This window comes from Nanorana parkeri, unplaced genomic scaffold (genome assembly GCF_000935625.1).
Source record: "Nanorana parkeri isolate BGI_ZX_2015 unplaced genomic scaffold, ASM93562v1 scaffold1220, whole genome shotgun sequence".
Lineage (NCBI taxonomy): Eukaryota > Metazoa > Chordata > Amphibia > Anura > Dicroglossidae > Nanorana > Nanorana parkeri.
In genome coordinates, this window is record NW_017307488.1 from 441,957 (window position 1) to 460,455 (window position 18,499).

The 18,499-nt window shown below is 44.5% G+C and overlaps 1 protein-coding gene across 1 annotated transcript in view; it reads right to left on the reverse strand.

Moving 5' to 3' along the window:
* SSRP1 (structure specific recognition protein 1) overlaps positions 1-18,499 on the reverse strand; it is a 64,893-nt gene that overhangs the window by 43,523 nt on the left and 2,871 nt on the right. The window contains exons 2-4 of the mRNA XM_018568624.1: positions 17,416-17,601; positions 6,915-7,020; positions 2,160-2,350 (exon numbers count right to left, since the gene is read on the reverse strand). Coding sequence (XP_018424126.1) covers positions 2,160-2,350; positions 6,915-7,020; positions 17,416-17,601 — 483 coding nt within the window. The remainder of the gene's footprint in view (positions 1-2,159; positions 2,351-6,914; positions 7,021-17,415; positions 17,602-18,499) is intronic.

Below are 18,499 nucleotides of genomic sequence, written 5' to 3' on the forward strand. Positions count from 1 at the left end.
CAAATGAATTAAATGCAAAGGGTCCATGTCAAACCGAAAACATGGCCCTGGAGCTTCCTCAATGGAGCTGAGTGACAGTTAGGATGTTTTTGCAACTAGAGATTGACAAGTAAGAAAGGCCAGGTCAAAAAAGGGAAAAGAACAGTAAATCCCCAGAAAGTATTTCTCAATGAAACCCGCATGAAAAGCAACAGGAACGTAACCCTGTCAATGAGAGCAGAAAATCCCTGTGCGATGTAAAGGGTAGTTCCTGGAGTCAAGAACCAAATGCAGATCCCAGTAATGAGGGAGAATGCATAGGGAGCCACAAGAGAGACACCCTACACGAAAATCCTTAATCAAAGAGTGGAAGGTCTGAAGTCTCTGAAAGGGGCTCGCTCCCCTGCAAAGAATATACAGATGTAAAAGTTATTTGCTTTGCACCAACTACTACTGTGTACAATAGTAGATTTAGCAGGAAGTACACTTCCTAGCTTTGAGCAATGTGAGAATCAATGATTCTGAGATGCCTCTGTCCCTCGGGATCTAGGCTGCTGTTTAAATTAGCGACTGTAAAGTAGCATAGAAAACCAGCCCCAAGAGAGAAGATCAGGAAGCTTATGAAGAGCCTATGAAGCAACTGCCAGGAGTCTGATCAGGAGGGAGTAGCACACCTGCTCGGTCAAAACCAGAGCATCGAAAGGTCACCGTAAAGCTCTCCTCCTCCACCAGAGCATAGATCAGGCAGTATGGATCCCAGAGAACTACTGAAGCATTCTGTGCTGCCGCCAGAGAAGCCCCATACTGGGAAACAACCAGACCAGGTTATGAGGTTGAAGCTGGAGGCCAGCAGGTCCACATCCATTTTCCCCCGGCTGTAACCTAGTTTGAGAAACATGGCCAGGTGCAGAGGCCACTCCCCTGCATCCAGGCGCTACCAACTGAGGCAGCCTTCCTTCCAAGCTCCCACACCTGAGTTTTATACGGTGGAAAAGACAGGAACGTGCAGTTTTGCCTCTCTATCTCTCTGTCCCTGATGGACTGGCAAAAAACAGACCTTGTGGAAAACATGGAAGTTTTGGTCCCGACAAAAAAAAAAGGAAGGAAGGAAGACCAGGGTGGCCAAAATGAGCAGATGCCCCCTGTTTTGGTTAGGGGGCTGAACAGTGTAGAACAAAATCCCTCAAACCATTCAGTGTAGAACAAAATCCCTCAAACCATTCTGCTACAAGAACTGAGGCTAAGAAAACCTACTGCAAAACGTCCCCAAGGGCTCGGATGGACTGGTGTGAGGTGTAGGCTTGGCCTAGGATAGGAACTCTGCTGGGCCACCAAGGGGAAATGAGCCTTCCCTGCCTAGGCTTCATCTGCTGGGGTAGATGGGCACTCTAACTCCCAATTAAACTCTTATGAAAGTGTCCAGGGCAGCTCCAAAGAAGACCCTATACCACAAAAGAGCCTGCAAATCAAAGCACTTCAGCGAATCAGTTCAAACAACTATCCAGGAAAAGGGGAACCCATAATACCATCAGACACCTCTAGAACATCATCCTGCCACTCCGTGCGTGGCCTGAGGAGGGAGCCAGTGCCACAGCACAAGAGGTAATCTGCACTGTTTCATGCTCCAAAAACTGTACACCGATGCACCCTGGTGTATCGGGGTACAGTTCTTGGAGCATGACAGTGCAGATTACCTCTTGTACTGCAGGTCCGCACCAAGTACTTGAATTACCCAATACAGAGCACAGCGTAGCAAGGGGAATAAAGGGAAAAATGTTTGCTGGATATTAGCTATAGCCAAGTAGCCAGCACCATGATAAATAAGCATAATTAGTTACTCATTTGTCACATAATTCTGCACATTTATGATGCCTAAACCTGTGTGTGTTTATATGCAGATGTTACACTATTTTTGGAGGTGTTGATCGAGTGTAAGAATGGTTCTTTAATATTTGGTGAAATCAAATCTGAAACAATCTGTATGGACTACTTTGTATGTAAGGATAACGTAAAAGAAGTAAGGTGCAGTTGCCAATTAGAATCTACTGAGGCAACAACAGCAAAAGTTGAACTCTAACTGGTTTCTAACTAGGTTTTGCACTGCTTTGAGTTAGCCCATTTATTCCCCACAGATGTTAAATTATTTGACCAACTTAGTGCCTTCTTCTTTGGAAGTTTACCTCTACAGGGTCACCACCATCATCCTGTGTTGGAGGAACATAGAATCGAATCTCCATAAGAGAGACATCAGAGTCATCATTCTGGTGGAATTCTAAAGTCACCTCATTCTTGCCTGTGGCGCACTGAGACACATTACTGAGAGGCAGTTCGAAGGCTGGCTGTTCTCCAATATCAAAGGTTAGCAGCTGTCCTAGAAGAAATGGCACACAATTAAGGCATGATAAATCTTCTACATGGCAATCAGTACACCCATTCTGCTGATAAAATTCTGTTGATAAAATATATTTTTTTTGTTTGTGCCACTGTCTGTGCTGAGCATAAAGTTACACAATTACAGATTTAAATGCAATCCAGATACAACTTCCAGTCAAGCACAGAAAATACACAAATGTTGGAGCATACCAGTTCTTAGATTTGGTGGCTGCCTTAGTTTTTTTTAATTGAGGCTTTCCCCCTCTTTTCACCTGGTAATCCTGCAAATATTACTTCCCAACCCTACATGGCTACACTTATTTCCCTATTAAATCTATGGAGCCAGTATGTACCATAAAATTATTTTTGAAGGACACAGGAACAGCAGAAAAATCATATATAACTGGGTTATATTTTTGCCTTTAGGAGGTCTGGACACCAAAAGCATATCCTAGAGTGCAAAGTGGGACCTGCCAGGAAGAGAAGAGTTTTGGAAAGGACCTCCATACACTTATCGGTAGGGTCCTTCCACCTCCATGGTAAGGCGAGACACAGCCAGATCTACAGAGGGAACAACGATTACAACAAAATCTGTACAAAAACAGTACAATGCCAGCAACCAATGTGAACGGCCTATTAGGACGCTTCCTGTCATCATATAGAAACAGTTGGAAAGGGGGGTGCAAAGGGAAGGTCTTTGCTGCCTTAGGGGCCCTATATGACCCAAGGCTGGAAATAGCACTGGTAAAAGCAAAAGTCTGAACTTCCAAGTCTCAAAGTGGTGCACACTGCATCAATAATAACCAAAAACAGTCTCCTTTAACCTAGGAGTACGAGCACTAGATTACGCCTAAGGAGCCAATCTTATCCCACACCTAAGGAGCCAATCTCATCCCACAGAGATTTGAGCTACTTAGAATCAGTCTCTGAAAATGAGGGTTCATAAGCCACTAAATATGAAGTGTAAATAGAATATGCGAGTGAAGGAGTAGGAGTCTCTGTGATCTGAGTCAGCAGATAACCAAGTCAAAGGCAAGCATAAACCTCAGGCTAGAGGGCAGAGAATCCAACAGAGCCAAAAACCCTAAAGCAACACAAACATCAGAAGACAACATGATTCCACGCTGCAGGCATTGGCAATATTAAAAAGGAGAACTATGTGGTCAGTGTTTTTCCCCATAGTTCTAAGGGTCACGGGAGGACACAAACTAGCGTCCTCCCGTCACCCAAAGCTCAGTATATCCTGAGACCACCGCAGCCGGGACGGATCCCGACAATGATGTCGAGATCCACCCAGCTGCGTGAATGACAGCTGGCTCAAGAAGTGAGCGAGTGACGGTATGCTTTGGCTCACTTCCTGATCTATTGAGCCGACATGTGAGTTTCATTGTCACACGTTGGCTTGAACTATGAGGAGGAGTGATTTTCATTCACCTCATAGTTCTTTAAACTGTTTTGACAGCAATAGCTAGATTAAAAGAGGTATATAATCTTATTAGGACGGAAGGATCATTTAATTGCCCTCTAAATGCGAGTAATAATGAAAACCGCCGCATTACTGTCGAGATCCACCCAGCTGCGTGATTGACAGCTGGCTCTGCTGTACCCGCCCCCTCCCCTGTCCGTTCCGCCAGTCAGCGCTGGAGAATTGGACAGGGTAGGGGGAATCCCTGCAGGGAGCCGTGAGTGACAGTCACGGATCTCTGCAGGGACAGGATTGAGAAGTGAGCGAGCAACGCTATGTGTTCGCTCACTCCCCGATCTATTGAGCCGACCTGTGACAGTTTAATTAAGCTCGAACTATGAGGCCGAGTGATTTTAACTCACCCCATAGTTCTCCTTTAATGGGTGCTCTGCAACTATTCCCTGAACCATTAGTAGAAAGTGAGCTGGGGGTACAGCGGAACCCCCCTATGACTAGAATCGGACATGCTGCATCTGCAGTGCTTCAAGGACAGGACAAGTGCAGATGCAATGCCTCTAGATCTGAAAAAACCTCTGTAGCTAAATTTTACCAGAACGGAGTCTGAAAGGCACCAAGGGCTGCTAAGATGGACTTATGTCAGGCGTGGGCTTAGCCTAGGATAGGAACTCTTCAGGGCCACCAAGGGCAAATGAGCCTTCCCCGCCAGAGTCGTAGGCTTCAAATGCTGGGATAGATGGGCACTCTAAAGCTGGGGATACACTATTCTAAATTCGCACAGAGCGTGCCGCTGCTAGCACTCTTTCTGCCAGAATCGCTCGATAAGCTGATCGAAGGAGCTGGTTGGCCATTGTCAAAATATAAAAGGTAACAGCGGGATTCCTCAATCAATGCTTGTAAAAGAAGGAAAGGGGGGGGGGTTTAATACTAGCCCATTAGTCATATGGATCCACAACCACATCTCACAGGCTGCCCTTCAGTCCAAACAGGAGTGTCGCAGCCGAACCCGCGCGTAGCAAGGATCTACCAAGTACCAAGCATGGGGGAACTATAAGGATTTAAATTATCCAGCTTGTCACCCAGCTCAGCACTAGTTTGAGGGTTTTGAAGCCTGAAAAAATAATAGAGAAATTCCATGTAAAAAGAAAGAGATCTTTGATTCCCAGCAGGGAACTTAGGTCTTTACTCCTTGACAATAGACTAAAAACTGAGGTCTGGATGTGGTACGGTCCAAAAGCCAGGCTGGGATCGATCGCTCCAAATAGCTGTCCATCGGTAGCAATATAGAGTCTTAATTGAAGGGGAAAACTTAAGAGGAGGGGGAAAAAAAAAGCCTTTGCATTGGCATATCTGAAGAAAAGACATCCATTCTCCTAGCAAAGAAAACTGAGGCATGCTGGTAGTAAAATGGTTATCCTAGGCTGGCATACAATTTTTTTTGTTTTCCAGAGTCCAATCCTCCGGTAGGTGGTTGTATAACCCCAGAGGTTAAAGAATTCCTGTGCCCCTCAATGACTAGAGAAAAATTACATTTTTGAATTTGCCCATAACTCCAATTTACGCTCCAATAAGGAGTGTTACTGAGCGTGAACAGACAGAAGAAAATTGACAGACAGGATTCCTCAGCTCCCGTTCTTTAAATTTTAATTTTTAGCAGCTGGTGCAGGCACTCATATAGTTAGTCAGATCTGGAAATGTTATCTGGTAAACATCGGATAATTAATATAGTTCATTCATTTAATATTGAAGGTACACTTAAGCGTCATATAATTCAGGCAGCCAGCATAAATCATAACTGTGTTATTTGTTGCAACTACGAGTAAAATGCCCTGTGCTTACAGCCCATTAGAAAGGCAGACGCAAAGCAGTCTGAGATGCCCTCAGCACAGCGCTGTCAGGAAGAGTGAGCGCTGATGAATGGAGCACTGTGCAAAAGGAGTCTTGGACCACTGTGTTGAGCAGTATTTCAGCTCTCCAGCGTGCTGCCTGCACAGGGCATTTTAACCGTGGCTGCAGCAAATAGTAAAGTATTGAAAAAATAAAAAGGATGCCCACATTCTTTACTGTTTATTTGGCCTAACAGTCCTCCACAGCCGCCGCTGTCATTCCCGTTGCCAGTCCCTAGATCCGCTGTGCCCGATGCGGTCGGGACCGGCACGGCTGCTCTGTGACAGGAGATAAAAGGGAGGTCAGTACACGATCTCCGAATGCAGGAAGTGATGTATATTACATCACTTCGGCATTCAGCTGTCATTCTCCAGCTACAGAAGCTGGGGAGAAGCAGGTGTCTGCTTCATCAGCTTCTCTGGGGGTCCCTAGGTGACATTAGGGGTCTTAGAGACCCCTGATGTCTCCATAAAGAGGACCTGTCATGTAAATATGCTATCACATAGGGGGCTTCTGCATTTTTTTTTTTTAAGTCCCCCGCCCCCCACATACTCACGCAAACATGCTTTGGGTGCGCCTACATGCAAAAACGACAACTGCGCCTATTGTTCCACACATTTTACATATCATTTACGAACATCGGAGTGCGTGCATTAATTTTAGGGCCATTATTTACTGATAACACTAACTGATGAGCGGTAAAAGCGTTTCAAGCATCTCCTATGGCCAATTTTCGATGCTGTCTTTTTTTGCGATATTACGAGTGCAATTTCGGGCTGCATCTTAATGGGAAAGGTGCAGCATTCCTGGGAGGGAAAATGGTAGAAAGACTGGAGGAGCTTTTAAACTAGAAGGCTTGACATGTCTGGTGTCTATTTACACGATGTGACCCCATCTTTCATATTTTACCTAAAATATGGGTAAGAATAAATGTTTAACATAACGTAGGGAAAACATTTTTTTCCCCGAAATTTAAAATGGTACATTTTTCATTATATATCAAAAAATAAAAACCCCAGTGGTGATTATATACCACCAAAAGAAAGCTCTATATCTGTCCCAAAACAATGTTAACATAAATTGCAAGGCCGGTCATGCTGACTGGTGAAATTTTTTACTGACTGGTGAGACACCCTAAAATTTTTCAAGCCCTGGAAATACATATCTAACAAATTAATTTAACCAGCTGCAAGCTACCCAAACCCTTTAATTTTATTCACAAAAGAAGATAAAATGGGTTAAAGGGACATACCTCCAAACCTCACAGAACCCCAGTTCCACCCTTTTACGCACATGTCCTTCTCCACTAAGTCAACCTGAAAATGAATCTTGATGTAGTCGGAAAGCTTTTCGAACTCCTGTGTGGGAAAAAAGGGGGGGGGGGGGTAAAAAAAAAAAGGTTTTTGTGCATTCAATAACCGTCAGGCAAAATATGCAATTTTAAAAATTCTATGAACTAGGTTTTGCCATATTTATCATTCATACAGTGATAAAATAAAACTATACTTAATTGTTAACGTAAAGAGATCAAGTCAGTATTTACAGTAAATCTGTGCTTTTGTTCATGCAGGGTGGCAAAGCCACAAGGACAGGAATACATAGATTAAAACTTCTTGTCCTCCCATGGATAACATATTTTTAGCTGGACTCCCTTTTTCTAATGCCATGTAACTGTGCATGTCTGTTACTCTTATTAGACAAATGTTGCAGTCTTCTGCAATCAACTGTATTCTGATGGGATGCACCGAAATGCCATCTTTTGGCCGCAATTGCGTTACATAGTATTTGAGGTTGAATAAAGACATAAGTCCATCAAGTCCTACCTATTGCGTGTCCATTTATGTTTGAGCAGGTGTGTGCGTGTGTATTAGTCCATGTGTGATTTTGCTCTTAGGAGTACCTGTACCCCTTTATATTATTGTCTCCGAGGACTGAAATCACTTCCTGCGGCAGTGAGTTTCAGACCTTAACCGCTCTAACTGTGAAGAACACGCTGCGCCCTGTGTGTTGGAAAAAAAAAATTCCACCAATTTTTGGTGGTGCCCTCCTTGGTCTTTGTTACGGAGCTAACCGTAAACAAGAAAATCATGTTCATAGTTCAGGTCCTCGAACCCCTTAATTGGTTTGGTTGCCCTCCTCTGGACTTTTTCCAGCTCAAGGACATCTTTTCTGAGTATCGGTAACCAAAACTGGACCGCATACTCCAGATGAGGCCGAACCAATGATGTGTAAAGTGGCAAAATTATAGACTTGTCCCTGCAATACATTCCCTTCTTAATGCAAGACAGGACTCTGCTTGTTTTGTTTACAGCAGCCTGGCACTACGAGCTGTTGTTCAATCTGCGGTCTATAATGACCCTCAAATCCTTCTCCGTTTCCGACTTCCCTAGTTGCGTACCCATAAGTGTATAGTCCATTTGCCTATTTTTAACTCCAAGGTGCATTACCTTACATTTATCGACATTGAACTTCATCTGCCATACAGTTGCCCACTACTCTCCGTGAGGTTCAAAGTGTGGTTTCTGAAGAGTCAACAAAACCAAAATGAGGTCCCACGGAGTCACTGGAGTGCATAGGGCGGGAGGCCCCCTAACCCACTGCACAGGTCTGGACAACACAATATTGCCCAAAGGGAGCCTACCAGGAGATTGACCATCTCCTGGGCCAGTTGGGAGCAATGAGGATTACTGGAATGCCCTCCATCCTGATCCTGCAAAAAGGCAAGGCAAGATTCATAGGAGGGAAGGCGTAGATCAAGCTGAACTGATCCCACAGAGTTACCAAGGTATCCATTGCATAAGCCCAGGGGATCCCTGGTCCTGGCAACAAACTTGTCTAGTTTGCTGTTGAATCTGAATGCTAGGAAGTCTGGTGTCCCCCACCTGCAACAAAGGACTCCAAAACCCACTGGGTGAAAAGGAACATTCTCCGGAGTCCAGACATTGAAGACTGAAAAAGTCCACCTGACAATTTTCCACACCTGGAATGTGTACACTGGACAGGGCCGTGACATGAAGTTTCGCCCAACCTACAATCAGGTCTGCTTTTCTTTGAGCTACGCAAAATCTGGTGCCTCACAGATGGTTGGTGTAAATTATGGCTGTGGCGTTGCCTGACTGGGTCCTGGTCAGGTAGCCCTATAAACTGAGGGACCCTGTAAACTGAGGGGACCAGCACTGAAGGGAAAACCAAACTGCTGATCCAGAGGTCAAGATTCCACTGAATTTCAAGCACCAGAATGGAGATCCACCAAACCAGGACAAGCCTGGTCTTGCTGGACAGAGAAACATGGAAGTCCATGCTGCAACAGCATGGAGTAAAATTGGGCATATGGGACTTCTTTGAAGGAGGCCTCTATTAGGTTCAGAACCTTCATGCAAAAGTGAATGCATGTTGGACCTCAAGGTTCTAGCATGGGAGCAGAGAGATTGGATATTTTCTGAGGAAAGAAAGACCACTGGATGGGGCCATGTTCAAGAATAGGCCCAGGTACTTCAAGTCGCACAAGGGTTCCCGGGTTGACGTCTGAAGATTTAGAAGGTCATCTGAAGTTCTGCATCTTTCTTTGGATGGTAAGGGTTGCGCCGACTGCTCTCTGAGGAGGTGCCCCAAGTACCCTAATATGGGGGTCCTCCCAGACCAAAGCAGAGCCATAAGAGTGGCCAGCACCTTGTGAAAACCCAAGGTGCGGTGGACAGGCTGGATTGAAGGGCAACAAATTCATAATGTTGTATACCCATAGCTAAACAAAGGTAGCACAGGTAAGCAGGAAACATGGGGATGTGCAAATATGTATCCTTGATGTCCATCGACGCCAGGAAAATCACCTAGATGAAGGGAGGCAATGACTAACTGGGTAGACCCCATACAGAACCTTTGGGCCTGCAGGAACCCATTGGGAATCTTTAGATCTAGTAAAGGGCAAACTTCCTTTTTCTTTGGGAATAGTGAGTAGATTGAAATGGAACCCCTAAAATCTGTGAAGAGGGTCTGTTCCCAGATTTTGTGGATTTGGAGGGACAGGACTTACAATAGAACTGAATACCCATGCATTAAGAACTTTTCTTAAAGGAGACAGCAGAGGATTTTGCTACTGGAAGTTTTGGCATCTGAGGTAAGAAGTACTCTTGCCTCCGTGACTTCCTTGAATTCACTAAAAAGGTTTTCTCCAGCAAAGGGCATGTGCTCTAGGCGCTTCCTACATGGAAGCTCCTCAGACCTGCATTTTAGTCACAGGCTCTGTCGCACGTGGACAGACAAGAGAATTCTGGATATTTGCGAGTACCTACCAGGCCACCAACTGAATAGCACAGGGGCACAGGGAAAATGTCTAGCCTTTTGCGAATGGCAGGGTCCGTCATGATGGACCCAGGGTCCCTAGACAGAATTAGACATACAGATAAAGTCAGACACACGAGCATGAAGGCAACAGCAGATCATCATAAACACAATGCTTCCGCATTGCATTTAAAGTTTGAAGAGGTATGATGTCACAAGTGACATCAAAGCTCTTCTAAGTACAGAGGCTACCACAGAGCTGTTGCAGCATGATACAGCATCTCCCTGCAGCAAAATTCACTGCCATAGTCATCTATTTCTAGTTGATTGCAGCCAGCAATAGAGCACTATAAGGAGTGATCTGTTGCTTCACAGCTAGATTGGGGGGGTGGGGGGAGGTCTGGATCAGGTTGCTGCTGACAAGAGTCATACACGATGAAGAAGGAAAAAAAAAGTGTAAAAAAAAAATTAAAAAAAATAGAAAAATAAAACTGTACACAATCTCGTAAAAATAAAAAAAACATTCCCTCACAAAATGAATCCCTAGGTCAAAACAATGTGAGATGATCTAGAATCTATGTCACATTTGTGTTTAGCAATAGCACAATTGCATTCACATTTTTAGTATTAGCATTAGCACAATAGCAATAGCATTTACATTTTTAGTGATAGCAAACCTGTAAAAAAAGCTAATCTCTGCCTTTTTAAAAATGACTCAACCATACGTTAACAATTTAAGCAAACCCCTTTCCTCTTGCATGTGTCACAATGTTGCATCAAAAGGGGACAAAAAAGTTATCCTGAAGAAAAAAACACATACTTTTAGCTTTACTAATTCACTATGTTATCAAATCCTAAAAACATACGATGCTTCATGCATCACTGGTGCAATAAAAAGATAAAAACTTTAATGTGAAAGATAAAAATCAGAGTTAGAATTACCAGTAACTGTTTTTAGAAGTCTTTCTAGGAGAGCACATGAAAGAGAGCACATGAGAGAGAGCATGACTCCACCCCCAGAGGCAGGAAACACAAACACGTCAGGCCTTTAAAAGAACGAAACTGAAGACAAACATATACAAAACATACCAAATAGGGAGGGAACCCTGCTGTCCTTGAAAGACTTCAAGAAACGGAGTTGCCGATACGTCTAACTCTGATTTTCTCTAGTCTTTCCAGGACAGCACATGAGGATAAGCGAGAAACTTACCCATCAGAGTGGGAAAGACCTGAAAGACATCTGAAACATCTGAAAGACCTTGGGAAACATCTGAAAGACCTTTCTCCCAGAAGGTGGAGCAGTTAGACCCGGTGGCAGAACAGCAGATTTGTTCTTGAGTGGCCCCGGCCCGCTCCGCCCAGGAGGTGGCTAAGGCTCTAGTTGAATGAGCCAAGGACCCAAAAAGGCAAACCTCCCCCATTGCTGTATATGCTGAAGCAATAGCTTGCCTAATCCATCTAGCAATAGTGTTTTTTGAAGCCTGCGGGCATTTTTTTCCCCTGCATGTCTAACTCTAAACTGATGTTATTATATTGGTATGAGTTTCTCAATTCACATTATTTTAAATCCACAAAACAAAGTAAAATGTCTAATATAATACATACACGTATAAAAAAAAAAATAAAAAAAAAAACAAAACCAAGAATGAAATAAAAAAGTTAGAAAAAAAAACAACCTATAATCAGTTTCGGCCTGACAAATTCTGCTACTGGAGGTGCGTTGCAGTGGCATTAATTTCAGTGGCACCCCAAACGCGCCCCGAGCCGCAGTGTGATCGCCCACACTGGAATGCGTCGTACTGCAATGCCGTGCATTCCAGTGTGGTAAAATTACAAAAAATGTACAGGCAGTTTTATTCCGGAATAAACTTTATGTTTGTAACAGTCCATTTGTGTATTTTATTTTAAATAAAAGATGGTATTTAATTTTATTTTTTTTATCCGATTAAGCAGAAAAAAAAAAAAAAATTGGCCAACTAATCAATTATGAAAATAATAGTTAGTTGCAGCCCTACTTTTAACTAACAGGGAAGGCCCTCCTTTTGTCTGCAGTGCAATCTAGAACTGCCACCAGACAAGGCCCAGACAGAGTCCCATGTGCAGGTGAGACCATTAAGACGAATTTTGGAGGCAGCATCTCCCGACCAGGTTTTAAGACAAAGTGCTCTACCAGCACAATTACCCAGAACAGCTGACCTGGTGAACATACTCACCGATTCCACCGAAGCATCAGCAATACAGCCTGTTGCTTTAACCCCTTCATGACTGAGGTCTTTTTTTTCCCTTTTTTTGCACCCATGTTATATTCCACATTTTAGGCCTGAAAATTACTTAAACCCACAAACATTATTTTCTGAAAGCCAAGACCCTATAGAATAAAGTGACGGCAGTTGCAAATTTTTATGTTGCATATTAGCGCAACTCCATTTTGTGACAAAAAAACACTTAAATGCCCCAAAATAGCCATTTGTTTATGAAAATATAAAAGATGAGGTTACAACGAGTATAGATACCCAACATGCCAGGTTAAAAATTGCGTGCATCTGTTAAACGACGACAAAATTCAGTAGCCCAAAAAGTCCATAGACGACCCTTTAAAAGTCCCCACAGGTCATCAGTTTAGAGATACCCAGAAATACTGGCCCTAGAAGTATTGCTTTGACTCCATCGTGCTCAACGATACCAAACATGTGTAGCACGTTCGTTGTTTCCATATGTAGGCACACCCGACGTGTGTTTACGTGAAGACGCGCATGTTTGCATGGGTGGCGGACTTTAACCACTTCCGGGCCGCAATACGTCTATAGACGGCAGCCCTTTGAAGTGGTTAAAACAAGAACACGGCTGCTGAGGCAGCCGTGTTCTTGGTACCGCTCTTAACAGCAGGCGATTGCTGTTAATTTAGAAGTAATCCGGCATCTGTACAGGCGCCGGATCGTTTGTACAGTGCGGCGGCGCCCCCCGGGCACCGCTGTCTCCGTGCGGTGCCCAGGAGATGAAGCTGGGGAAGCAGATCTCTGCTTCCTCAGCTTCTTTGGGGTCCCTAGGTGACATTAGGGGTCTGCAAGACCCCTGACGTCTCCATAAAGAGGACCTGTCACACCCTATCTGCTATTAGATAGGGTGCTTGTTAGCTCCCTATGTAATAGCAATAGGGTTAGTGGAAAAAAGATGAAATAAAGTGTTAAAAATGAAAGTAACATAAAAGAAAAATTATAAAATGAAAAAAAAATGTTTTTAAGACCCCCGTCCCCCACAAACGCAAACATGCGTTGGTGCGCCTACGTGCAAAAACAACAATTGCGCTACACATGTTACATATCGCCGCAAACGTCGGAGCGAGAGCAATAATTCTAGCACTGTCAACGACTGTTAGCACTAAACTGATGAGCAGTAAAAGCGTTTAAAATGTTACCTATGGGAAATTTTGGGTATTTACATTTTTGCGGCTTCACGGGCGAAAGCAAGTTTAAGGCTTGACATGTTTGGTATCTATTTACCCGACGTGATCCAGTCTTTCAGATCTTACCAAAAAATTGGGTATTATATTAAGTTTCTGTGCACTAAAAAAAATGTGTTTTTTTTTTAGTTTAAAATGGGCTTTCAGTGCGTTCCAGAGCAGGTAAAAATAGGGCTTGCTGCAGGTTTTTTTTACATGCTCTGGAACTAACGCTGCAGTGTGTGAACTAGAGCCCACAATACCATTGGAATACATTGGACGCAGTTTTGATCCGGTCTGTAACTGCTCTGCACATGGCACGCGATTGGTGTGAACAAGGCCTTACACTCTCAATAAGCTATTGAAGTGCAGATCGCACTTCAATAGCTAATAGCTGGGCTTCAGGAGCCCAGCACTGACAGCTATGGGACCAGAAGTGATGCAATCTGCATTGCTCCCGGTCCCATAGAACGGGCATGGGATCAACGAACGGAGGTTCGTCCATCTCCTCCCCAGCTTCCCGCCGACACCAAAAAAGCTGGTCCGGGCCCATAGGAAGGGCATCAGAGCCCGGGAAATACGGCGGGGGTGTCGGCTCAGACCCCTTCACCGGCCCGTAGAAGCGAACTGGCGGCAGCTGAGCCGCCAGATCGCTTCTACTGTAAAGCTGACAGTTTAAACAGAGCTTTTGCCGCCAGGAGTCTGTTTAAACAGCCCCTATGCCAGCGTTGCTGGTCGTGAAGGGGTTAAACAGCAGTGGAAAGGATTCCAGAATTTTTTGTCTAGGCATTCCTGCTTCCAGAGGAGACTGAGGAGACAGAAGCTGTGCAAGTCAATACTCTAGGTTTCTGGCCATACAAGTGGAAGCTAAAGCAGGCTTCAAATTAGCTTGAGAAGATTCTCAAGACCTATAAGGCCCCATTCACACTGAGCGACATGAAAATTGCACGATATTTTGAGCGATATTGCGCAACGAGCGATATTGAGCGACTTGTCACGCGACATCGCGCAACTTTTTCCTATTGGGCTGTATGCAATCAGGAGCAATATCGCTCAAAATCGCTCGAAATAAAAAGCTCAGTGGTGAATAAATACCACCAAAAGAAAGCTCTATCTGTCCTCCAAAAAAGGGTATAAAATTAATTTCAGTACAGCGCTGCATGACGGAATAAATGTCAGTCAAAGTACCGCAGCGCTGAATACTGAAAAATGGCCTGGATGGGAAGGGGGTTTAACACCGCGGATGTCAACTGGAAAGAAGGTCCATCCTTTTGTCCATAGATTCTTTCCAGGACACCTCCATCCTCAAACAACAGATCCGTAGACCTGGAAACCTGAGAAAAAGACGCATCCTCTTTAGGCAGCTTGTTCCAAAGAAGAGCAGGATCCTCACTAAAGCGAAACCTTCATTTTGAACCGCAGGAAAAGAAAGGCTTCCTTTCAGGATAGGCCCATTCTCTGATAATGGTCTCAGAAAGCAAGCTGTGGACCGGAAAGACATGATTCCTTTCCACCACAAGACCTTTATACATCTGGTCATAAAGATAAATACTTGCCCTGCTCCTGAATGTCTAAAGGAGCAGGGCATCATAAATGGCTTTGAGGAGATCATCAATGTCTTTCAGTGACAACTTGTACCTTGAAGACTAGGGATGCACCGATATATCGGCCGCCGAAACATATCGGCCGAAAATTGCACTTTTGGCATAATGCCGAAAGAGCCATGTTTCGGCGCATCCCTGGTTTCTTTTATCCCCGCTGGGCGCTGCTCTGTGTTCCAGCGGGGAGAAAAGAAAGTGACAGCCGGCCGAGCACTGCAGGACCAGAGCACTGTGAGCCGCCGGCGTCTCTCCTCCCACACCGCTCAGCCGCCTATCACAGTCCGGCAGAGCGGTGTGGGGGCGGAGGGAGACAGCGCTGTCACAGGAGGCTGAGCTTTCCTCTCTACACCGCTCGATCAGCCTCCAAAATGAATAAAAATATAAAAAATAAAATATTTTTTAAAAATTGAAAAAAATAAAAAAACATTTTTGGTATCGGTTTCGGCCTGACATTTTTTTTTTATTTCGGTTTTAAAATTTTCATTTCGGTGCACCTCTATTGAAGACCTAGCATATCAGCCCTGCGAGGTTCCCTCCCCAGGGGAATCAGTCTCACTCAGCCAGCAAATTATTATCTTCCTCCTCTGTTACCGAATCTTTAACAACCTCGTGGCTCAGGGGCCTGAGGTCTAAAAGTAAGGCTCTGAAAGACTGAAAAGTAGATTCCTCCCTTAAAAAGACAATTCCTCCTTTAAACCAGCTACAAGTTCCTTACAAGAATCAGAGGATTCTTCCTGAACCAACATTTAAATGCATTTCTGGCATAGCAGTTTGCTCCAGGTGCTACTTAGCTTAATACTGCAAGAAGCGCACTCTTTTAGGAGGAGGTTTGATTTTTTTTCTCAGGAGCCTGGGCCTAGAAACAAAATACATAGAAAAGAAAGCTTTCAGAATCTTCAGAGGGTAAAAAGGCTCCACTGTGCACAACAACCCTTCCCCCGAGATTGTGCCTACCACCAAACATGGAATGTGAACTAGGAAAAAAGTGGAAGTGCAGAAGGAAATCTGGCTGAAAAGACTTCCTCCACACTTCCAGCCCCAGCTAGGTAAGAAGCAAGATGCCACTGCAAAGCTCTCTTACCTGAGCAGAACTAGTGCCGCCAGAGCCTGCCATTCCAATCGCCACCTCCTCAGAAGCAATCATGATGCAGAGAGTGCAGCGGAGATTCTTGCAGGAGCCATCACAGCTGCTTTTCCTGATACGGATATAACGCCCATGCTGGCGGACCAGAAGTGATGTCACCGGAAGCCCACCCCCTCTCCCTGCTTTCCATGGACTGAAACCATTGGCCAAACACTTCCGCCTCTAGCCCCGCCCACACAGGAAGCAATGTATTGGCTCATCCTGGCGCTGGAAAGGAGGAAGAGAAGATGGCCACTGCCACCACCATGCAATCTCCAACCTAGGGCAACACCTAGAAGTGGCCTCAGCCCACACCGAGCCCAGAGGAGAAGAGGAAGGCCCCAGAGTATCCAGGCCCGGATTTCCCACAAGGCCACCGAGGCCCGGCCTCGGGGCGGCAGCGGAAGTATCCCTACCACTGCTAGGAGAGAAGAGGTAAGGGGAAAAACCAGGCCCAGAACAGCTCAAGAAAGGTTTCCCCATAATAGCAAGAGTTCCAACATGTCTGTTTTGTCCAGAGGAGAAAACAGGAATACTGACGGAGTATCCGAGGGACCGCCTTTTAAAGGCCTCACGTGTTTGTGTTTCCTACCTCTGGGGTGGAGTCATGCTCTCTCTCTCATGTGCTGTCCTGGAAAGATGACTAGAGAAAATGCACTTACCATGAAGTGACTTCATTAAGACATATGACCACGATAAATCATCCAAGGGAACGCCAGGTCATGCTAAGAGTTGCTAAAGCTCTCTCACTCACAACTCAGGAGTTAATGGCAAAAATAGAGGGTACATACCTAAATGAATAATGTGAGGTGGACGCTAAAAGGACCAAATGGCAGGCACATACAAAAAAAGTCTCAAGCTGGAAAGAAAAGGGGACCTGGAGTTTCTTTGGAGGATTTATATTGGCAATATGCCCTGATCCAAGTCATTCTGTTGTACCGATAGAGAGTTCATATGCTGTACTCAAAGTCCAATCTGGCAGGGATCTGCAGCAGTTTATTATATTGAAAACTGCCCCGATCCCTTTGTTAATTGGACACGGACCTCACACCAGTTTCTATTCCACTCTGTAGTGAGTTGGCAAAGCTGCATTTGAGAAGAAGCTTGCAGATTGCCTATAACATCTAATGCCTTTATTTGTTGAACCTTCGACTATGAACAAGCATGTGGATCCAGATTTCTGAGTTCATTTGCAGCCTGTACCTCAAGATTATCAAAATCTGGGTTACAGTAAGTATATTACAAAGGTGGACAAGGATCTAAATGTACCAAAGTATGTGCTCAATAGGAAAAATGTACCATCTACACTTACCGACTCCCTGAAACCATCATATTTGTACACATGACCTGCACGTGTTGAAAGTCTGATGCCATATCCAAGTGCCACACGACGCCAGATTCCTTCTGACAAGTCAGCTGCTGCAATATTGTCAACTTTTCCAGTTTTGCTATTTTTGTACATAAGGCCTGCCTTGGATAAACGTAGGCGTCCATCATTCTGTTAAATAAGACAAGGAAATGCAACACAGGACAAACATTAAGGCTTGCTCACATTAACTATGGTAACCCTTTTGCTGCTAGTCCAATTTTTTTGTATTCCTCTCACTCTGGCATGCATGGCTATAACCAATATGTTTTACACCATTTACATTCAATAGCGCCTCCTAGGTGCGCATTTATTTATTTTCACATAACATTTTACCCAGGAGAAATGGCAACTGTACTAAAGATATCCTCATTAATTTCAGTGCTAAATAATCCAATGACGACAGATAAAACGTAGGCCTGTACAGAAATAAATATTTGCCCAACACTGCTGACCTCCTAAAAAAGTGCCTAGCTGTCTCTAACTTCAATATCTTCAGCCACTGACTTAAAATTAGCATTTGACTTAAAAAGTTAGAGCTTCAAACATACACATTTGGTCTACATCAGTGGCTCAAAGTACTGAAGCAATTGGACCAGGATGACAGCCAAGCAACCAGTGTTTACAAAAAGAGAAATCCCTGTTGACAGCATATGATCTCTTTTTATATAGTGGTTCTTACTAGGATTGCATTCTCTTGAAACATAATTATGTGTTCAAGGAGAACTATGGGGTCAGTGGTTTTCCCATAGTTCTCCTAAGGGTCACGGGAGGACACAAACTAGTGTCCCCCCCGTGACCCAAAGCTCAGTATACCGCGAGCTACAGCTATCTGCAGGGACAGGATCAAGAAGTGAGCGACAGTATGTATTCGCTCATTTCCCGATCTATTGAGCCGACGAGTGACAGTTTCATTGTCACATGTCGGCTCGAACTATGAGGTTGAGTGATTTTCACTCACCTTCTCCTTTAAGTTATATTCACCCGAGCCACGATCCCGGCTTGCTCTTAGGTCCCTGGAACCTCCCCC